This window comes from Ranitomeya imitator, chromosome 1 (genome assembly GCF_032444005.1).
Source record: "Ranitomeya imitator isolate aRanImi1 chromosome 1, aRanImi1.pri, whole genome shotgun sequence".
NCBI lineage: Eukaryota > Metazoa > Chordata > Amphibia > Anura > Dendrobatidae > Ranitomeya > Ranitomeya imitator.
This window is the reverse complement of record NC_091282.1, coordinates 507,909,099-507,925,875: the sequence shown is the minus strand read 5'-3', so window position 1 is coordinate 507,925,875 and position 16,777 is coordinate 507,909,099. Positions and strand designations below refer to the sequence as shown.

Genomic DNA, 16,777 nt, shown 5'->3' with positions numbered 1-16,777 from the left:
AAAAATGATTTTTTATTTTCACGGCTCTGCGTTGTAAACGTCTGTGAAGCACTTGGGGGTTCAAAGTGCTCACCACATATCTAGATAAGTTCCTTGGGGGGTCTAATTTCTAAAATGGGGTCACTTGTGGGGGTTTCTACTGTTTAGGCACACCAGGGGCTCTGCAAACGCAACGTGACACCCGCAGACCATTCCATCAAAGTCTGCATTTCAAAAGTCACTACTTCCCTTCTGAGCCCCGACGTGTGCCCAAACAGTGGTTTACCCCCACTCATGGGGTATCAGCGTACTCAGGAGAAACTGGACAACAACTCTTGGGGTCCAATTTCTCCTGTAACCCTTGGGAAAATAAAAAATTCTGGGCTAAATAATTATTTTTGAGGAAAGAAAACGTATTTATTATTTTCACGGCTCTGCATTATAAACTTCTATGAAGCACTTGGGGGTTCAAAGTGCTCACCACACATCTAGATAAGTTCCTTTCGGGGTCTAGTTTCCAAAATGGGGTCACTTGTGGGGGGTTTCTACTGTTTAGGCACATCAGGGGCTCTGCAAACGCAACATGACGCCCGCAGAGCATTCCATCAAAGTCTGCATTTCAAAACGTCACTACTTCAATTCCAAGCCCCGGCATGTGCCCAAACAGTAGTTTACCCCCACATATGGGGTATCACCGTACTCAGGAGAAACTGGACAACAAATATTGGGGTCAAATTTCTCATGTTAACCTTGGGAAAATAAAAAATTCTGGGCTAAATAATTATTTTTGAGGAAAGAAAACGTATTTATTATTTTCACGGCTCTGCATTATAAACTTCTATGAAGCGCTTGGGGGTTCAAAGTGCTCACCACACATCTAGATAAGTTCCTTTCGGGGTCTAGTTTCCAAAATGCGGTCACTTGTGGGGGGTTTCTACTGGTAAGCCACATCAGGGGCTCTGCAAACGCAACGTGACGCCCACAGAGCATTCCATCAAAGTCTGCATTTCAAAACGTCACTACTTCACTTCCGAGCCTCGGCATGTGCCCAAACAGTGGTTTACCCCCACATATGGGGAATCAGCGTACTCAGGAGAAACTGGACAACAACTTTTGGGGTCCAGTTTCTTCTGTAACCCTTGGGAAAATAAAAAATTCTGGGCTAAATAATTATTTTTGAGGAAAGAAAACGTATTTATTATTTTCACGGCTCTGCATTATAAACTTCTATGAAGCACTTGGGGGTTCAAAGTACTCACCACACATCTAGATTAGTTCCTTTGGGGGTCTAGTTTCCAAAATGGTGTCATTTCTGGGGGATCTCCAATGTTTAGGCACACAGGGGCTCTCCAAACGTGACATGGTGTCCGCTAATGATTGGAGCTAATTTTCCATTTAAAAAGCCAAATGGCGTGCCATCCCTTCCGAGCCCTGCCGTGCGCCCAAACAGTGGTTTACCCCCACATATTGGGTATCTGCGTACTCAGGACAAACAGGACAACAATATTTGGGGTCCAATTTCTCCTATTATCCTTGGCAAAATAGGAAATTCCAGGCTAAAAAATCATTTTTGAGGAAAGAAAAATTATTTTTTATTTTCATGGCTCTGCGTTATAAACTTCTGTGAAGCACCTGGGGGTTTAAAGTGCTCAATATGCATCTAGATAAGTTCCTTGGGGGGTCTAGTTTCCAAAATGGGGTCACTTGTGGGGGAGCTCCAATGTTTAGGCACACAGGGGCTCTCCAAACGCGACATGGTGTCCGCTAACAATTGGAGCTAATTTTCCATTCAAAAAGTCAAATGGCGCGCCTTCCCTTCTGAGCCCTGCCGAGTGCCCAAACAGTGGTTTACCCCCACATATGAGGTATCGACGTACTCGGGAGAAATTGCCCAACAAATTTTATTATCCATTTTACCCTACTGCCCATGTGAAAATGAAAAAATTGAGGCGAAAAGAATTTTTTTGTGAAAAAAAAAGTACTTTTTCATTTTTACAGATCAATTTGTGAAGCACCTGAGGGTTTAAAGTGCTCACTAGGCATCTAAATAAGTTCTTTGGGGGGTCTAGTTTCCAAAATGGGGTCACTTGTGGGGGAGCGCCAATGTTTAGGCACACAGGAGCTCTCCAAACGCGACATGGTGTCCGCTAACGATGGAAATAATTTTTCATTCAAAAAGTCAAATGGCGCTCCTTCCCTTCCGAGCCTTACCATGTGCCCAAACAGTGGTTTACCCCCACATGTGAGGTATTGGTGTACTCAGGAGAAATTGCCCAACACATTTTAGGATCCATTTTATCCTGTTGCCCATGTGAAAATGAAAAAATTGAGGCTAAAAGAATTTTTTTGTGAAAAAAAAGTACTTTTTCATTTTTACGGATTAATTTGTGAAGCACCTGGGGGTTCAAAGTGCTCACTATGCATCTAGATAAGTTCCTTGGGGCGTCTAGTTTCCAAAATGGGGTCACTTGTGGGGGAGCTCCAATTTTTAGGCACACGGGGCTCTCCAAACGTGACATGGTGTCCGCTAAAGAGTGGAGCCAATTTTTGATTCAAAAAGTCAAATGGCGCTCCTTCCCTTCCAAGCCCTGCCGTGCGCCCAAACAGTGGTTTACCCCCACATATGAGGTATCAGCGTACTCAGGACAAATTGGACAACAACTTTCGTGGTTCAGTTTCTCCTTTTACCATTGGGAAAATAAAAAAATTGTTGCTAAAAGATAATTTTTGTGACTAAAAAGTTAAATGTTCATTTTTTCCTTCCATGTTGCTTCTGCTGCTGTAAAGCACCTGAAGGGTTAATAAACTTCTTGAATGTGGTTTTGAGTACCTTGAGGGGTGCAGTTTTTAGAATGGTGTCACTTTTGGGTATTTTCAGCCATATAGACCCCTCAAACTGACTTCAAATGTGAGGTGGTCCCTAAAAAAAATGGTTTTGTAAATTTCGTTGTAAAAATGACAAATCGCTGGTCAAATTTTAACCCTTATAACTTCCTAACAAAAAAAAATTTTGTTTCCAAAATTGTGCTGATGTAAAGTAAACATGTGGGAAATGTTATTTATTAACTATTTTGTGTCACATATCTCTCTGGTTTAACAGAATAAAAATTCAAAATGTGAAAATTGCGAAATTTTCAAAATTTTCGCCAAATTTCCGTTTTTATCACAAATAAACGCAGAATTTATTGACCTAAATTTACCACTAACATGAAGCCCAATATGTCACAAAAAAACAATCTCAGAACCGCTAGGATCCGTTGAAGCGTTCCTGAGTTATTACCTCATAAAGGGACACTGGTCAGAATTGCAAAAAACGGCAAGGTCTTTAAGGTCAAAATAGGCTGGGTCATGAAGGGGTTAAGAGGTGAAAAAAATCCAAAGTTTGCAAAAAAAAAAAAAAGGCTCAATTTTCAGAGACCCGTAGCGTCTCCATTTTTCGGGATCTGGTGCTAGGTGAGAGCTTATTTTTTGCACGCAGAACTGACATTTATTGATACCATTTTGGTGTAGATATGATGTTTTAATCACCTATTGCATTTTATTGCAATGTTGGGGCAACCAAAAAATGTAATTCTGGGGTTTTGTTCTTTTTTCTCGTTATGTCGTTTACCCATCAGAATAATTGTTTTTGTATTTTGATAGATCGAGCGTTTCTGAATGCGGCAATAACAAATATGTGTATTTTTTATTATTTTTTTATTTTAAATGGGGGAAAGGGGAATTATTTGATCTTTTAGACCAATTTTCATTTTATTATATTTTTAAAAAATGGTTTCTACTTTTTATTTACTTCAATAGTTTCTATGGGACACTGGAAGCTGCAATCATCCAGTAGCATTTGCTATATATAGCATGGCTTCAGCCCTGCTATGTGGGGTAAAATTCTCCTCTGCTATGAGCATCGGCCACATAGCAATCAGGCTATGACAACCTCAGGGGTCTCCTGCACACCCTGAGTTGTCATCATGACAACCCATCGGTTCCCCGTGGTCATATGACACGGGCGCTGATAGGCAGGGTTTGTGACACGGTTCTGGCACAACCATGTTAAATGCCGATGTCGAAGATTGACAGCAGCATTTAACATGTTAACAGCATGGTGCATGAAGTCAACTGTTGTAGCTGTTTGCGTTCTGACCCAATGTCAGATATGCCAGATCCATTGACAAGCGCGCTTGGAGAAAAAGGAAGATGCACACAGCAAAGTCACTTTTATCTGATGTAGTGCAGCAGGAGGCAGTATTTTATACCATTTACAACAAATGTAACTCTCAATGTAATTCATGTAGCCCTCCCCCTGTTACGCCGGATCATGCTGACCTTTATTTCTCACATACTCAGAACATGTTGTTTGCTGATTATTGAAAACATATAAGATAAGAAGTATACAATCCTTGAAGAGGAGACTAACAGACTACAGTGTCATAAGAATATATTTTAGCAATTAAAGGCAAAAGGCAATTAAAGGCAAAACATTAACCCTTCTATATCGCAACCGACATGTGCTCAGCACCTTAGCCAGCATGGAGTGCAGGAGAACAACCAATAAGGTATATATACATCGTAGGTTGTAAAGGGGTTAAAGTGATGTTCCCAAAATGGCAAGTTATCCTCTCTACATAAGGTCCAACTGCTGGGACCCCAGTGATCCTATGAACAGTGTTCTAGAACTCTGATTGGTGCCTTGAAGAGACCTATTTGGAATGGAGAAAAGATGCACAAGCTCGGTCAATGCTCCATTTATCGGCTATGCACTCTACAGCAGCTAAAGTTCATCACTTACAAGTTGTGGCCAATAGAGAGTGTGCTTTTTCTATCACCCTATCGCCTCTGGGTCTGCCATAGACCAAGGGCTATTAATCCAGAGGCCGGATCTAATACTAAGATAATGCATTGCGCTACATAAAGAGTACAGTGTATTGTTTATTTGAACAAAGGAATGCATGCTCAATTTGCCTCATGGAAAATTAATTAGAGTAAAAAAAATTGTAGAGTGATTAAAAAAATTCTAAAAGTAAAAAATAACATTCCCACTTTTCTGAAAAAAAAAAATGGTTTAATCTAATGAATGCCCACAAAAAGACAGATATTTGGCATTGCTGATTTTGTACTGACCCATATAAAATAAACAATAACAATATTTAATTCACATAATAAACGCCGCAAAAAAAGTGACTGAATATAGCTTTTTATTTATTCTGCCTCACAAAATCTATGAAATAAAAAGTATCCAAAATTTGTGAGCATCACAACAAAATACCAAGAAATACTACATCTCATTAAACAAAAAAAAAATTAAATCTCATATGCAGTAGCTCCCTCGACAGAAAAATGAAAAGGTTAAGGCCCACAGAATATTACAATTGAAAAAAATGATTTATTTAAAAAAAAATTTTGTGCAAAAGTAGCAAAACAAAATGTAACTACATATCTCAGGTATCAATGTAATCATATTAACTTGTTCTATACAGTAGTATAATATGCTGAACATATACTGTATATAGTGAACATCATAAAAAATATAAAAAATAATAGCAAAATATTCCTGTTTTTATTCACACTCTTACTAAAAAATTAATAAAACTGATCAAAACGTAAGTAGTAGTACTCAAAATTGTCATGAGTCAAAACCAAAGCCTTTCTTTCAAAAAACAAGCCCTCATACAACTCGGAAACAATATACGGTAGATCTCAGATTATTTCAACTCAAAAAAATATTTTTTCTACAAAGGTTTTGTTTTTTTAAAGAAAAAGCATCATCATAATTGTATTGACTCCTCAGAATAAAATTATGTCAATTACACTAAGCAGTAAATAGTAGAGAGGAACAAAATCAAAGTTGCCAGGTTTAGCAATTTTTTTTTAAAACATTTGATTTGTGGCAGTGGAATTAGCTGCAAATCACACATACTACAATTGCTCTGGAAAAATATGTATAAGGCAGGGATCACACATACGCGAGATACGGCCGAGTCTCGTAGGTGAAAACCAAGCTCGGGCGCCGGCACTCCGGAGTGGAACTTGCAGCCGCACAGCAATACATGGAGCTGCACGCTCCGCTCCGGTGTGCCGGCGCCAGAGCTTGGTTTTCACCTGCGAGACTCGGCCGTATCTCGCGTATGTGTGATCCCAGCCTTACACTGAAGAGGTATTCTCAGACTGCATCTAACCCCCAAATATAGCCTTAGTAATGTCAAAGTGACCTTACCATAGAAACAGATGGTAAACTGATTATATCCAACAGCCCATTTAATAACACAGTTCACCACAGACTTCATGGTTTTAACCCCTTCGTGACGGAGGTGTTTTCGTTTTTGCGTTTTTGTTTTTTGCTCCCCTCCTTCCCAGAGCCATAGCTTTGTTAATATGGCGATTTGAGGGCTTATTTTTGGTGGGACGAATTGTCATTTTGAAAGACACCATTGGTTTAACATATCGTGTACTGGAAAATGGGAAAAAAAATTCCAAGTGCAGTAAAAATGCAAAAAATGTGCAATCCCACAGTTGTTTTTTGTTTTTCTTTTTTACTATGTTCACTAAATACTAAAACTGACCAGCTATTATGATTCTCCAGGTCAAGGCAAGTTAATAGACACCAAACAGGTCTAGCTTCTTTTTATCTAAGTGGTGGAAAAAATTCCAACCTTTCTTAAAAAAAAAAAAAAGAACCATTTTCCAATACCCATAGCGTCTCTATTTTTTGTGATCTCGGGTTGGATAAAGGCTTATTTTTTGCTCTCCGAGCTGACGTTTTTAATGATACCATTTTGGTGCAGGTACAATCTCTTGATTGCCGTTATTGCATTTTAATGCAATATTGTTGCGACCAAGAAAATGTAATTCTGGGTTTTGACTTTTTACCGCTACGCCATTTTGCGATCAGGTTAATCCTTGTTTTTCCTGATAGATCGGGCGATTTTGAATGTGGCAATACCAAATATGTGTAAGTTAGATTTTTTATATTGTTTTATTTTGAATGGGGAAAAATGTGTGGGTGATTTGAACTTTTATATTTTTTTATATTTTTAAAAACATTTTTTTTAACTTTTGGCATGCTTCAATAGTCTCCATGGAAGACTAGAAACTACCATAACCCGATTGGCTCTGCCATGTACAGGCGATGAACAGATTGCCGGTATGTAGCAGAATTACTCACTTGCTATGAGCGCCAACCACTTGGTGGCACTCATAGCAATCTGGCAGTGACAACCATAGAGGTCTGCAGGAGACCTCTGGTTGCCATGCCAACCCATCGGTGACCCGCGATCACGTGACGCGGTCACGGGTGGTCGGATTTCCGGCGCGATTGCCGGTAGCGCATGTTAAATGCCGCTGTCAGAGTTTGACAGCGGCATTTAACGAATTACTAGCCGCGGGTGGATCGAGAGTCCACCCGTGGCCGTCCCAGGCATGTGTCACCTGTTCAAAACAGCTGACTTTTGCCTTGAAAGATGTGAGCTCAACGCCAACACCCACATCAAAGGGCGGGCGTCCGACATCGGCATACTATTACGCCTGATGTCGGAAAAGGTTTAAAATAAAATACAAGTAAAAAAAGGTCCAAAAATGATCACTCTTAATCATGTGCGATTATGCAGATCATTCTTTGCAGAAATGCGACTCAGACTGATAGTGTCACTGTTAGTTTTAGGTTATTACCCGCTTTGACGGAGGCAACTGATGTGCCATGTAATCCATAGCACCCTCAACTTCCTGGCCACTTATATACTCGTCAAAGGCAAAAGAGTCCAATTGTGACCTGTATTTGGTAGTATTACTGCCCAGACAGCTGGTGTCAGTATTAGAGGTGGTGCTTCTGCTGCTAGTTGTTCCTATATGCTTACCTATAAATATATGTTATTCTTTTATTTTCTTTTACACGACGACTGTCATTGCCATAGACTTTTTTTTATTATCGTACGTTTTGTACAACAAAATCAAACCCATTCACATGTAAATGTCCAGAAAATAGGCACCTGCAACAGGGCATATGCAAATGTAAAATGTGACTTGCAAAACAGATGTGCAAAAATAATGTTCGCAACGTGACTGTCACAGTTAAATGTCAGGATTTTGGCAAATTTTAATTTGTATTATTATTGTTATTATTATTAAAAAAAATATTCCTCTATTTACAAAAAGATAGCACAAGAAATGCAGATGTTTTGGAAATTTGATTGTGACAAGTAAGCGCACACTTTGACCCTGACTTCTAAGTATTGAGACAGAGTAAGGAAGAAAAAAAGAGTATGCACACAAATAGGGATCACCTTAGATAATAATCTTTTTATTAAAATCAACAAAAAAGAACATACCACTTAAAATAACTTATACCACAATATAACCATTAAAAATGCCACAAAGGAACAAATCTGACCAAATAAGGTCCTCCCCAAGGCAGAAGAGCAAGGCAAAGTCAAATACAAGTATCTGTAATCAGAATTAATATTGCACAATCCAAATAAATCCCCACAGTGAAAAACACACACACAATATATGTGTAAATATGCCTCTAAAGCAGATAATGAATTGCTCCAAATGAATAAATAGTATGCTGCCTGCCCTATTTAAGTACCTCTATATAGTTGTCAGATATAAATAATAAGAATTTTGAGTAATAGTGACAAAAAGTGTTTCTAAATAAAGAACCAGTCGGTACAGATAAGGAAATAGTAAACAGTCTGAGGGGTATCCCAACAGAAATGGCAGAGCTGTTTCTGGCTGAGGCCAGCCAACATAAGCAAGGGGAATGCTGTACCGCAAGATTACCATTCAGGAATAAAGTGCCAAATGCAGCCTGGGGAGCAGAAGCCCCATGCGTAAGTGTCTTCCCTAGGGGTGAAGCCATGTTTGCATTCAAAGACTGCTCTTTTTATATCCCTACATAATACATTTAATCATTAACAGCTGTTAGGAGTCGGTCGTTACATGCCAATCCATTTATGTGGGGTACAGCGTTCATTAGTGTGCAAGTGTGCCTTGCGCGAATCAGAACAGATTAAGGTGGATGATGTCAATGTCCCAAGGGAACATGCTTCAATATTCCATAGAGTTCAGCGTCCATTTTAAGTCAGTGTGCGTGCGCACCACACACCAATCAGGACATATTGGACTCCGTGACTTCATCGTCGTATCGTGCATGCGACACATATCTTGTTGTGCTTAAGTCCAGAAAGTTTACCGTAGTTGTAGATGTGCACGATGTCAGCTTGATGTTCCAAGGATTAGCATTCAGGTCATTTACAAACAAGAATGCAGTCCTCTAGGGTCCCAGTCCAAAATACCAATATGTCGTCAATGTAATGTACCATTTCAGCACATGGTGCCGAAAGGGTGCCAAGTGTCGCACATGGGTGTCCTCCCACCATCCCATGAAAAGATTTGCATACGAGGGAGCACATCTGGCTCCCATGGCTGTAACAGAAGCCCGCCTATAAAAAGCGCGGTCAGATTGTTTACTATTTCCCTATCTGTACCGACTAGTTTTTTATTTAGAAACATTTTTTTGTCACTCTTACTCAAGATTTGTATTATTTATATCCGTCAACTACATAGAGGTTCTTAAATAGGGCAGGCAGCATACTATTTATTCCTTTGGAGCAATTCATTGTCTGCTTTAGAGGCATAATTACACATATATTGTGTGGTTTTTTTCACTATGGGGATTTATTGTGATTGTGCAATATTAATTCTCATTACAGATTATTGTATTTGACTTTGCCTTGTTCTTCTGCCTTGGGGAGGACCTTATTTGGTCAGATTTTTTGCCTTTGTGACATTTTAAATGGTTTTATTGTGGTATATCTCTGTTAATAATAATAATCTTTATTTTTATATAGCGTTAACATATTCCGCAGCGTTTTTTGCAGTGCAGAAACGCTGCAGATCCGCAATTGATTTACAGTACAATGTAAATCAATGAGGAAAAAAAAATGCTGTGCAAACTTTTCGGAAAATCCGCTGTGGAAACGCTGCGGTTTAAAAGAAGTAGCATGTCACTTCTATTTTGTGAATCTGCAGTGTTTTTGAACCCATTCCATTATAGAAAACCGCAGGGGTAAAAATCGCAGCAAATCCGCAAGAAAACCGCAGCAAAAACGCAGAAAAAACACTGCAGAACCGCACAAAAAATGCGACAAATCCGCAGGTGCATTTTCTGCCAGGAGAGGCAGAATCCGCACCAGAAATTCCTAAGCCTAATCCGCAACGTGTGCACATAGCCTTATGCTTGATGCTGAATGCTCCTGGAGCTCAGGCTGAAGGGGACTCTGAGACAGTAGGACCGTACATCTTTTGCATATAACGTTTGCTCTGGGAGAAATGGCTGTGCGTATCTGAGTGCTAGAATACCTACAATAACGTATATATAAAAAATACTTTATTCTTAACTGATGGCTGATATCTTGTAAAAACAAGCTCATCACCATACGACAAGAAGCACTATCATGATTTTCCAGCTATAAATATTTATATTCATTATCATATGCTACTTTAAAATTAAATTAGTTAAAAAATTCATATTAAGTTGCAGAGATGTTATATTGTTTTGTGATTTCAGTGCAGAAAAAAATTGTGCTTATAGAATAACTGTGTCATTGTTCATTTCTGTATTTGCAGGAGAATGCTCGCATCTCCATTTTAGATTCTGGAAGCCTGAGAATTCAGAAAGTACAAAGAGAAGATGTTGGCCAATACCGCTGTATAGCTAAGAATAGCCTTGGAACTGTAATTTCCAAACCTGCCCTCCTAGAAGTGGAAGGTAATATTCTCGTCATTGTATACAAAATATAGAACTACATACAAAATCTAAGACTTAAAAAATATAGCATATTCTATAGAGTTCTGTATGCCAGGAAGACTGCATAACAGTTACCGTATGCTATTACAGAAACTTTCACTTCTTAGTGAATTTCTAGTCAAGTTCCTTTCCTGATTTATTTCCTTCAAGTTATTATGGGAAACATTCAACTGTATCTAGGACTAGATTAAAGATGTCCATGGCTCTTCCATTTACTTTAATGGGAGTTGTGGTGATAGCCAAGTCAGTAACTACCCTAGATGTGACTAAGATAGCTTCATGAGTTGGTCTTCATTTCTTCTCAGCTACATGGCATTGCCAAGTATCCATCAAGGAGACCCTGTTTTCCTAAAAGTTGGAGTCCCAAAGATGAGTAGATAGACACATAGATAGATAGATAGATGGATAGATAGATAGATAGATTATTGCTATTGTGAACAGTTAAGCAAGTTGAAGATGAAATGATGTCCCAAAAGCCTAAAGTTAAAGATATATACATATTGCATTTTTTTTACATTTTAAAAATTACAAAAAGGAAAATAGTCCTATTAAAAAGTTGGGGCACACTTTGAGATTTGTGTGCTCTGATAACATTGACCAAGGTTTCAGACCTTAATTAGCCTGTTAGGGTTATGGCTTGTTCATTATCATTGTTAGCAAAGGCCAGGTGATGCAAATATCCCAGCAGCCATAGGTTCTTCTCAACAGAGCTGCTAAGCACTCTGAAAATGGTGGCAGCCTACAAAGAAGGACAAGGCTATAAGAAGATAGCAAAGCATTTTCATGTTGCCCTTTCCTCAGTTCAAAATGTAATTAAGAAATGGCAGTTAACCCCTTAACCCCCGAGGGTGGTTTGCATGTTACTGACTCAGCCAATTTTTACAATTCTGACCACTGTCCCTTTATGAGGTAACGCTTCAATGGATCCCGGTGATTCTGAGAAAGTTTTTTCATGACATATTGTTTTCCATGTTATTGGTAAAATTTGTTTGATATGACTTGTGATTATTTGTGAAAAAAATGGAAATTTGCTGAAAACGTTGAAAATTTCGCAATTTTCCAAATTTGAATTTTTATGAGCTAAAATCACAGCGATATGTCACACAAAATACTTAAAAAGTAACATTTCCCACATGTCTACTTTACATCAGCACAATTTTGGAACAAACTTTTTTTTTTTTTTTTAGGAAGTTATGAGTTACAATTTAAAGAGTGATTTCTCATTTTTACAGCACCATATTTATTTTAGGGACCACCTCACATTTGAAGGCACTTTGAGGGGTCCATATGATAGAAAATATCAAAAAGTGACACTATTCTAAAAACTGCACCTGTCAAGGTGCTCAAAACCACATTCAAGATGTTTATTTACCATTCAGGTGCTTCACAGGAATTTTTGGAATTGTTTTTCTTTAAATGAACATTTAACTTTTTTCACAAAAAATTTACTTCAGATCAAATTTTTTTCATTTTACAAAAGGTAACAGGAGAAATCGGTCCTACTATGTTGTTGGGCAAATTGTCCTGAGTACACTGATACCCCTTATGTGCAGGTAAATCACAGTTTGAGTGCATGGCAGAGCTCGGAAGGGAAGGAGCGCCATTTGACTTTTCAATGAAAATTAGCTGGAATTGAGATTGGACACCATCCTGTAGAGCCCCTGATGTGCCTAAATAGTGGAAACTAGACTCCCCAATGAACTTATCTAGATGTGTGGTGAGCACTTTGAACCCCCATGTGCTTCACAGAAGTTTATAACATAGAGCCGTAAAAATAAAAAATCATATTTTTTTCACAAAAATGATTTTTTCGCCCCCAATTTTTTTTCACAAGGGTAACAGGAGAAATTGGACCCCAAAAGCTATTGTGAAATTTGTTTTGAGTAGGCTGATACCCCATATGTGGGGGTAACCACTGTTTGGGCACACCACAGAGCTCAGAAGGGAAGGAGTGCCATTTTACTTTTTAAATGCAAAATTGGCAGGAATTGCATGTTGAATTTGGAGAGCCCCTGATGTGCCTAAACACTGGAAAAACCCCACAAGTGACACTATTTTGGAAACTAGACCCCAAGAGGAACTTATCTAGATATCTGGTGAGTAGTGTTGAGCGATACCTTCCGATATTTGAAAGTATCAGTATCGGATGGTATCGGTCGATATCCAAAAAATATCGGATATCGCCGATACACGATACCAATGCAAGTCAATGGGACACAAATATCGGAAGTGATCCTGGATGGTTCTCAGGGTCTGAAGGTGAGGAAACTCTCCTTCAGGCCCTGGGATCCATATTTATGTAAAAAATAAAGAATAAAAATAAAAAATATGGATATACTCACCCCTCCGACGAACCCTGGCTGTCACCGCTGCAAGCGTCTGCCTCCGTTCCTAAGAATGCAGAGAGTGAAGGACCTTCGATGACGTCGCGGTCAGGTGACCGGTCACCTGACCGCTCACGTGACCACGACGTCATCGAAGGTCCTTCACTCTCTGCATTCTTAGGAACAGAGGCAGACGCTAGCAGCGTTGACAGCCAGGGTTCGTCGGAGGGGTGAGTATATCCATATTTTTTATTTTTATTCTTTATTTTTTACATGAATATAGATCCCAGGGCCTGAAGGAGAGTTTCATACGCACCGCACACGCCGAAGATGACTGGGAACTTATAGAAACTTCCGATTCCGATTTCCGATATCGCACAAATATCGGAACTCGGTATCGGAATTCCGATACAGCAAATATCGGCCGATACCCGATATTTGCAGTATCGGAATGCTCAACACTAGTGGTGAGCACTTTGAACCCCCATGTGCTTTACAGAAGTTTATAACATAGAGCCGTAAAGATAAAAAATCATATTTTTTCACAAGAATGATCTTTTTGCCCCCCAATTTTTTATTTTACCCAGGGTAAAAGGATAAATTGGCCCCCAAAAGTTGTGCAAATTTTCTTGAGTGTGCCTATACCCTATATGTAGGGGAAAATACTTTTGAGGCACAGAGCAAAGCTCAGAAGGGAAAATGCACCATATTGGAGTTCAGATTTTGCTGGAATGGTTTGAGGGTGCTATGACAAGAAAAACAGAAACCCCCTTTATGTGACTCATTTTACAAGCTACATTCCCCAATTTTATACAACTGAGCGGTGAAGAAAGAATAAGTTACATTTCTACCACTAAAATGTTGTTTTAGCCCCAAGTTTTTACGTCTTCCAAGGGCTAACAGGAATTTTCTTTTACAACAAACTGAGGTCCATTTTTTCCTGAGTGTGTCAATACCATACATGTAATCGACAAATATTTTTCAGGCACAATGCAAAGCTCAGAAGCCAAGGAGCACCAGATTTTAGTGTTATGGTTTGCAGGTGCCATTATCAACTGGGAGAGCCCATGAGGTGCCAAAACAACAGAACCCTCCCATAAGTGACCCCATTTTATGAACTACACCTCTCATTGAATTCATCCAGGGCTGCAGTGATCATATTGACACCATGGATGTAACAAGAGCAAGATACACGGCACTCTATAATTTTGTGAGTAGAGGTGCTCAAGTAGGGTTTCCAGCCCCTTAAATCAACTGTATCAAAAAGCTTGGCACTCAATAATGCTTGTAGAAAATAAAGTCATTTATTTTGCATCAGGACAAACAGATCTGCCAAGCTTTTTGATACAGTTGACACCATGGATGTGTCACAGATTTTTTTTTTACCATTGGGAAGTGAAGACAAACTAACTAAATGTTTACCACCAATATATTGTTTTAGCCAAAGATTTTACATTTTCCACAAAACGTGGGCAAAAATGGCACCAAAATTTTTTCCACAATTTCTACTGAGTGTGGCAATACTCCATATGTGGCTGTACAGTAGTACTTAGCCATACGGAGGGACTGGGGAGGAACGGAGCATTATTTGCCTATTCAAGTGAATGGGTCTATGCACATGGTGTGTCCATGGGAAAAACACACTGACATGTCCATTTTTAAATTTCAGCATGGGGCAAAAAACATCCCGCTCATATGCATACGCATAACACACATGGATTTCATCTCTGTGACATGCATCGGCGCCAGGAAAGAAGCGTTACAGTAAGCGCTGTTCCCCATCGCCGGTTGCTGAACACGGCTCTCACCATTCTCCTCTGCTCTACCGGTGATCGACATTAGCATGGGAGAATGATGAGAGTTACATTTAAGCAATAAAAGAGATAACAGCAGGCAGTGGCTGATGGGACTGTTACTCCCATCAGCTTTCCCCTGCTGCTGCTAATAACAGTGACAGCAGGAGTGGCTGATGGAGTTATTTATCAGCCGCTGCCTGTGCAATAAATAAATAAATAAATAAATGAATGAATGAAAAAACGGTGTGGGTTCCCCTGTATTTTCTATAACCAGCTAGGCAAAACTCGCTGCTGGGGGCTGCAACCCTCAGCTGTGAGCATCAGCAAGGCTGGTTATCAAGAATAGAGAAGTACCCACTTTTTTTTAAATTATTTAAATAAATAATTTTCAAAAACAGTGTAGGGTTCCCCCCATTTTTGACAACCAGCCTTGCTTAAACTCACAGCTAGGGGTTGGTATTCTCAGTCTGATAAGGGGATAACTGCCCAGAAAAGGCACATCTATTAGATGCACCAATTCTAGCACTTTGCCCGGCTTTTCCCATTTGCTCTGTAGCAGTGGCAAGTGTGGTTCATACTTGTGGGGTTGACGTCACCTTTGTATTGTCAGGTGACATCAAGCCCACGGCTTAGTAATGGAGAGCTGTCTATAAGACACCTCTCAATTACTAATCCTATAGTTATATGGTAAATAAAGACACAGCCAGAATAAAGTCCTTTAATTGAAAAAATGACATAGACTCCTTTAATATTCTCAATTAAACCATACTTATGACCTTGCCTAATTCCAAGAAGCCCTTGATCTCCTGTAATAAAAGTAAAATAAAAAAACAACAATATACCATACCTGTCCCTAATTCTGTCCCATGTCATAATCCATGTCTGGGGGATAATTAGTTTTCAACCTGGATGGTGCCAAGATGTGATCATCCAGGCTGAGAACCATTGGTGGATGAGCTGCTGGGAACACAGCATCAGTGACTGGGGGTGACATTATATAGGTTACCTCCAGTCACTGTGCTGCATTCTTAGCCGGGCTGCACTGCGGTGAGATCCCCACTAGCACAGTGAGCGCTCAGTGTCCTGGGGTGATGTCATAGAGGTTGTAATGCCGCTGGGTTTATACCTTGTTTCTTCGGCGTTATTTTTGCATGTCTCTGCTTTAACCCTTGCTCCTCTCCCCCTAACTTGCAGGGATACTGTAGTCTGTTACCTGTATGGATGCAGCTCAGTTCCTTGGACTGCTGCGTAGCTGTACATGTGCTGTGATGTCTTTGCCTAGCTGCATGACCACCCACATGTGCGGTCCCTGGCTGCCGCAGTGGAAGCTATCCGCAGCTTGCAAGGTCCTCTGCAGCTGGCCCACAACTTTCCACATGTGTTCAGGCTATCAGTCACTGCCAGGTGCCCTAAGCCACAGTTCCTGTGCTATCTGTGCGGTAATAGTTTCTGTTTGTGCTTGGGGTGCGCGCGGCCACACCTACCCTGCTTTTATCAGGGTTTGAGTGTGCACCTGTGTTGCTTTCCTCAGCCTATCGCTGAGAAGCAGCTTCTATATAAACTCCCTCTTTCCTGTTGGGCGTTGCCAGGGCGTTGCATTGTGTTTCTGTGTCTTGCCTTGTGAGTTAGGTATCCATCTCCCGTTCTGTCTGCAGTGTGTTCTGGGAGAGCTGATACCTGTCTCCCGCCTGTTCTGGGGGCAGAGTACTCAGATGCCCCTATCTTGGAGGCTGCATATCCAGATCTGTTTGTGTTTTGTTTTCCGCCTAATCTGGGGGCAGAGTACCCAGACCCGCCTATCCTGGAGGCTGCATATCCAGATCCGTTTGTGTTTGTTTTTCTGCCTAATCTGGGGGCAGAGTACCCAGACCCACCTATCC

The 16,777-nt window shown here is 40.0% G+C and overlaps 1 protein-coding gene across 1 annotated transcript in view; it reads left to right on the top strand.

Annotated features, from left to right (window-relative positions):
• Positions 1-16,777, top strand: part of MUSK (muscle associated receptor tyrosine kinase) — a 331,368-nt gene that overhangs the window by 136,968 nt on the left and 177,623 nt on the right. Inside the window, exon 5 of the mRNA XM_069745513.1 lies at positions 10,597-10,738. Within this exon, the coding sequence (XP_069601614.1) occupies positions 10,597-10,738 (142 nt within the window). The remainder of the gene's footprint in view (positions 1-10,596; positions 10,739-16,777) is intronic.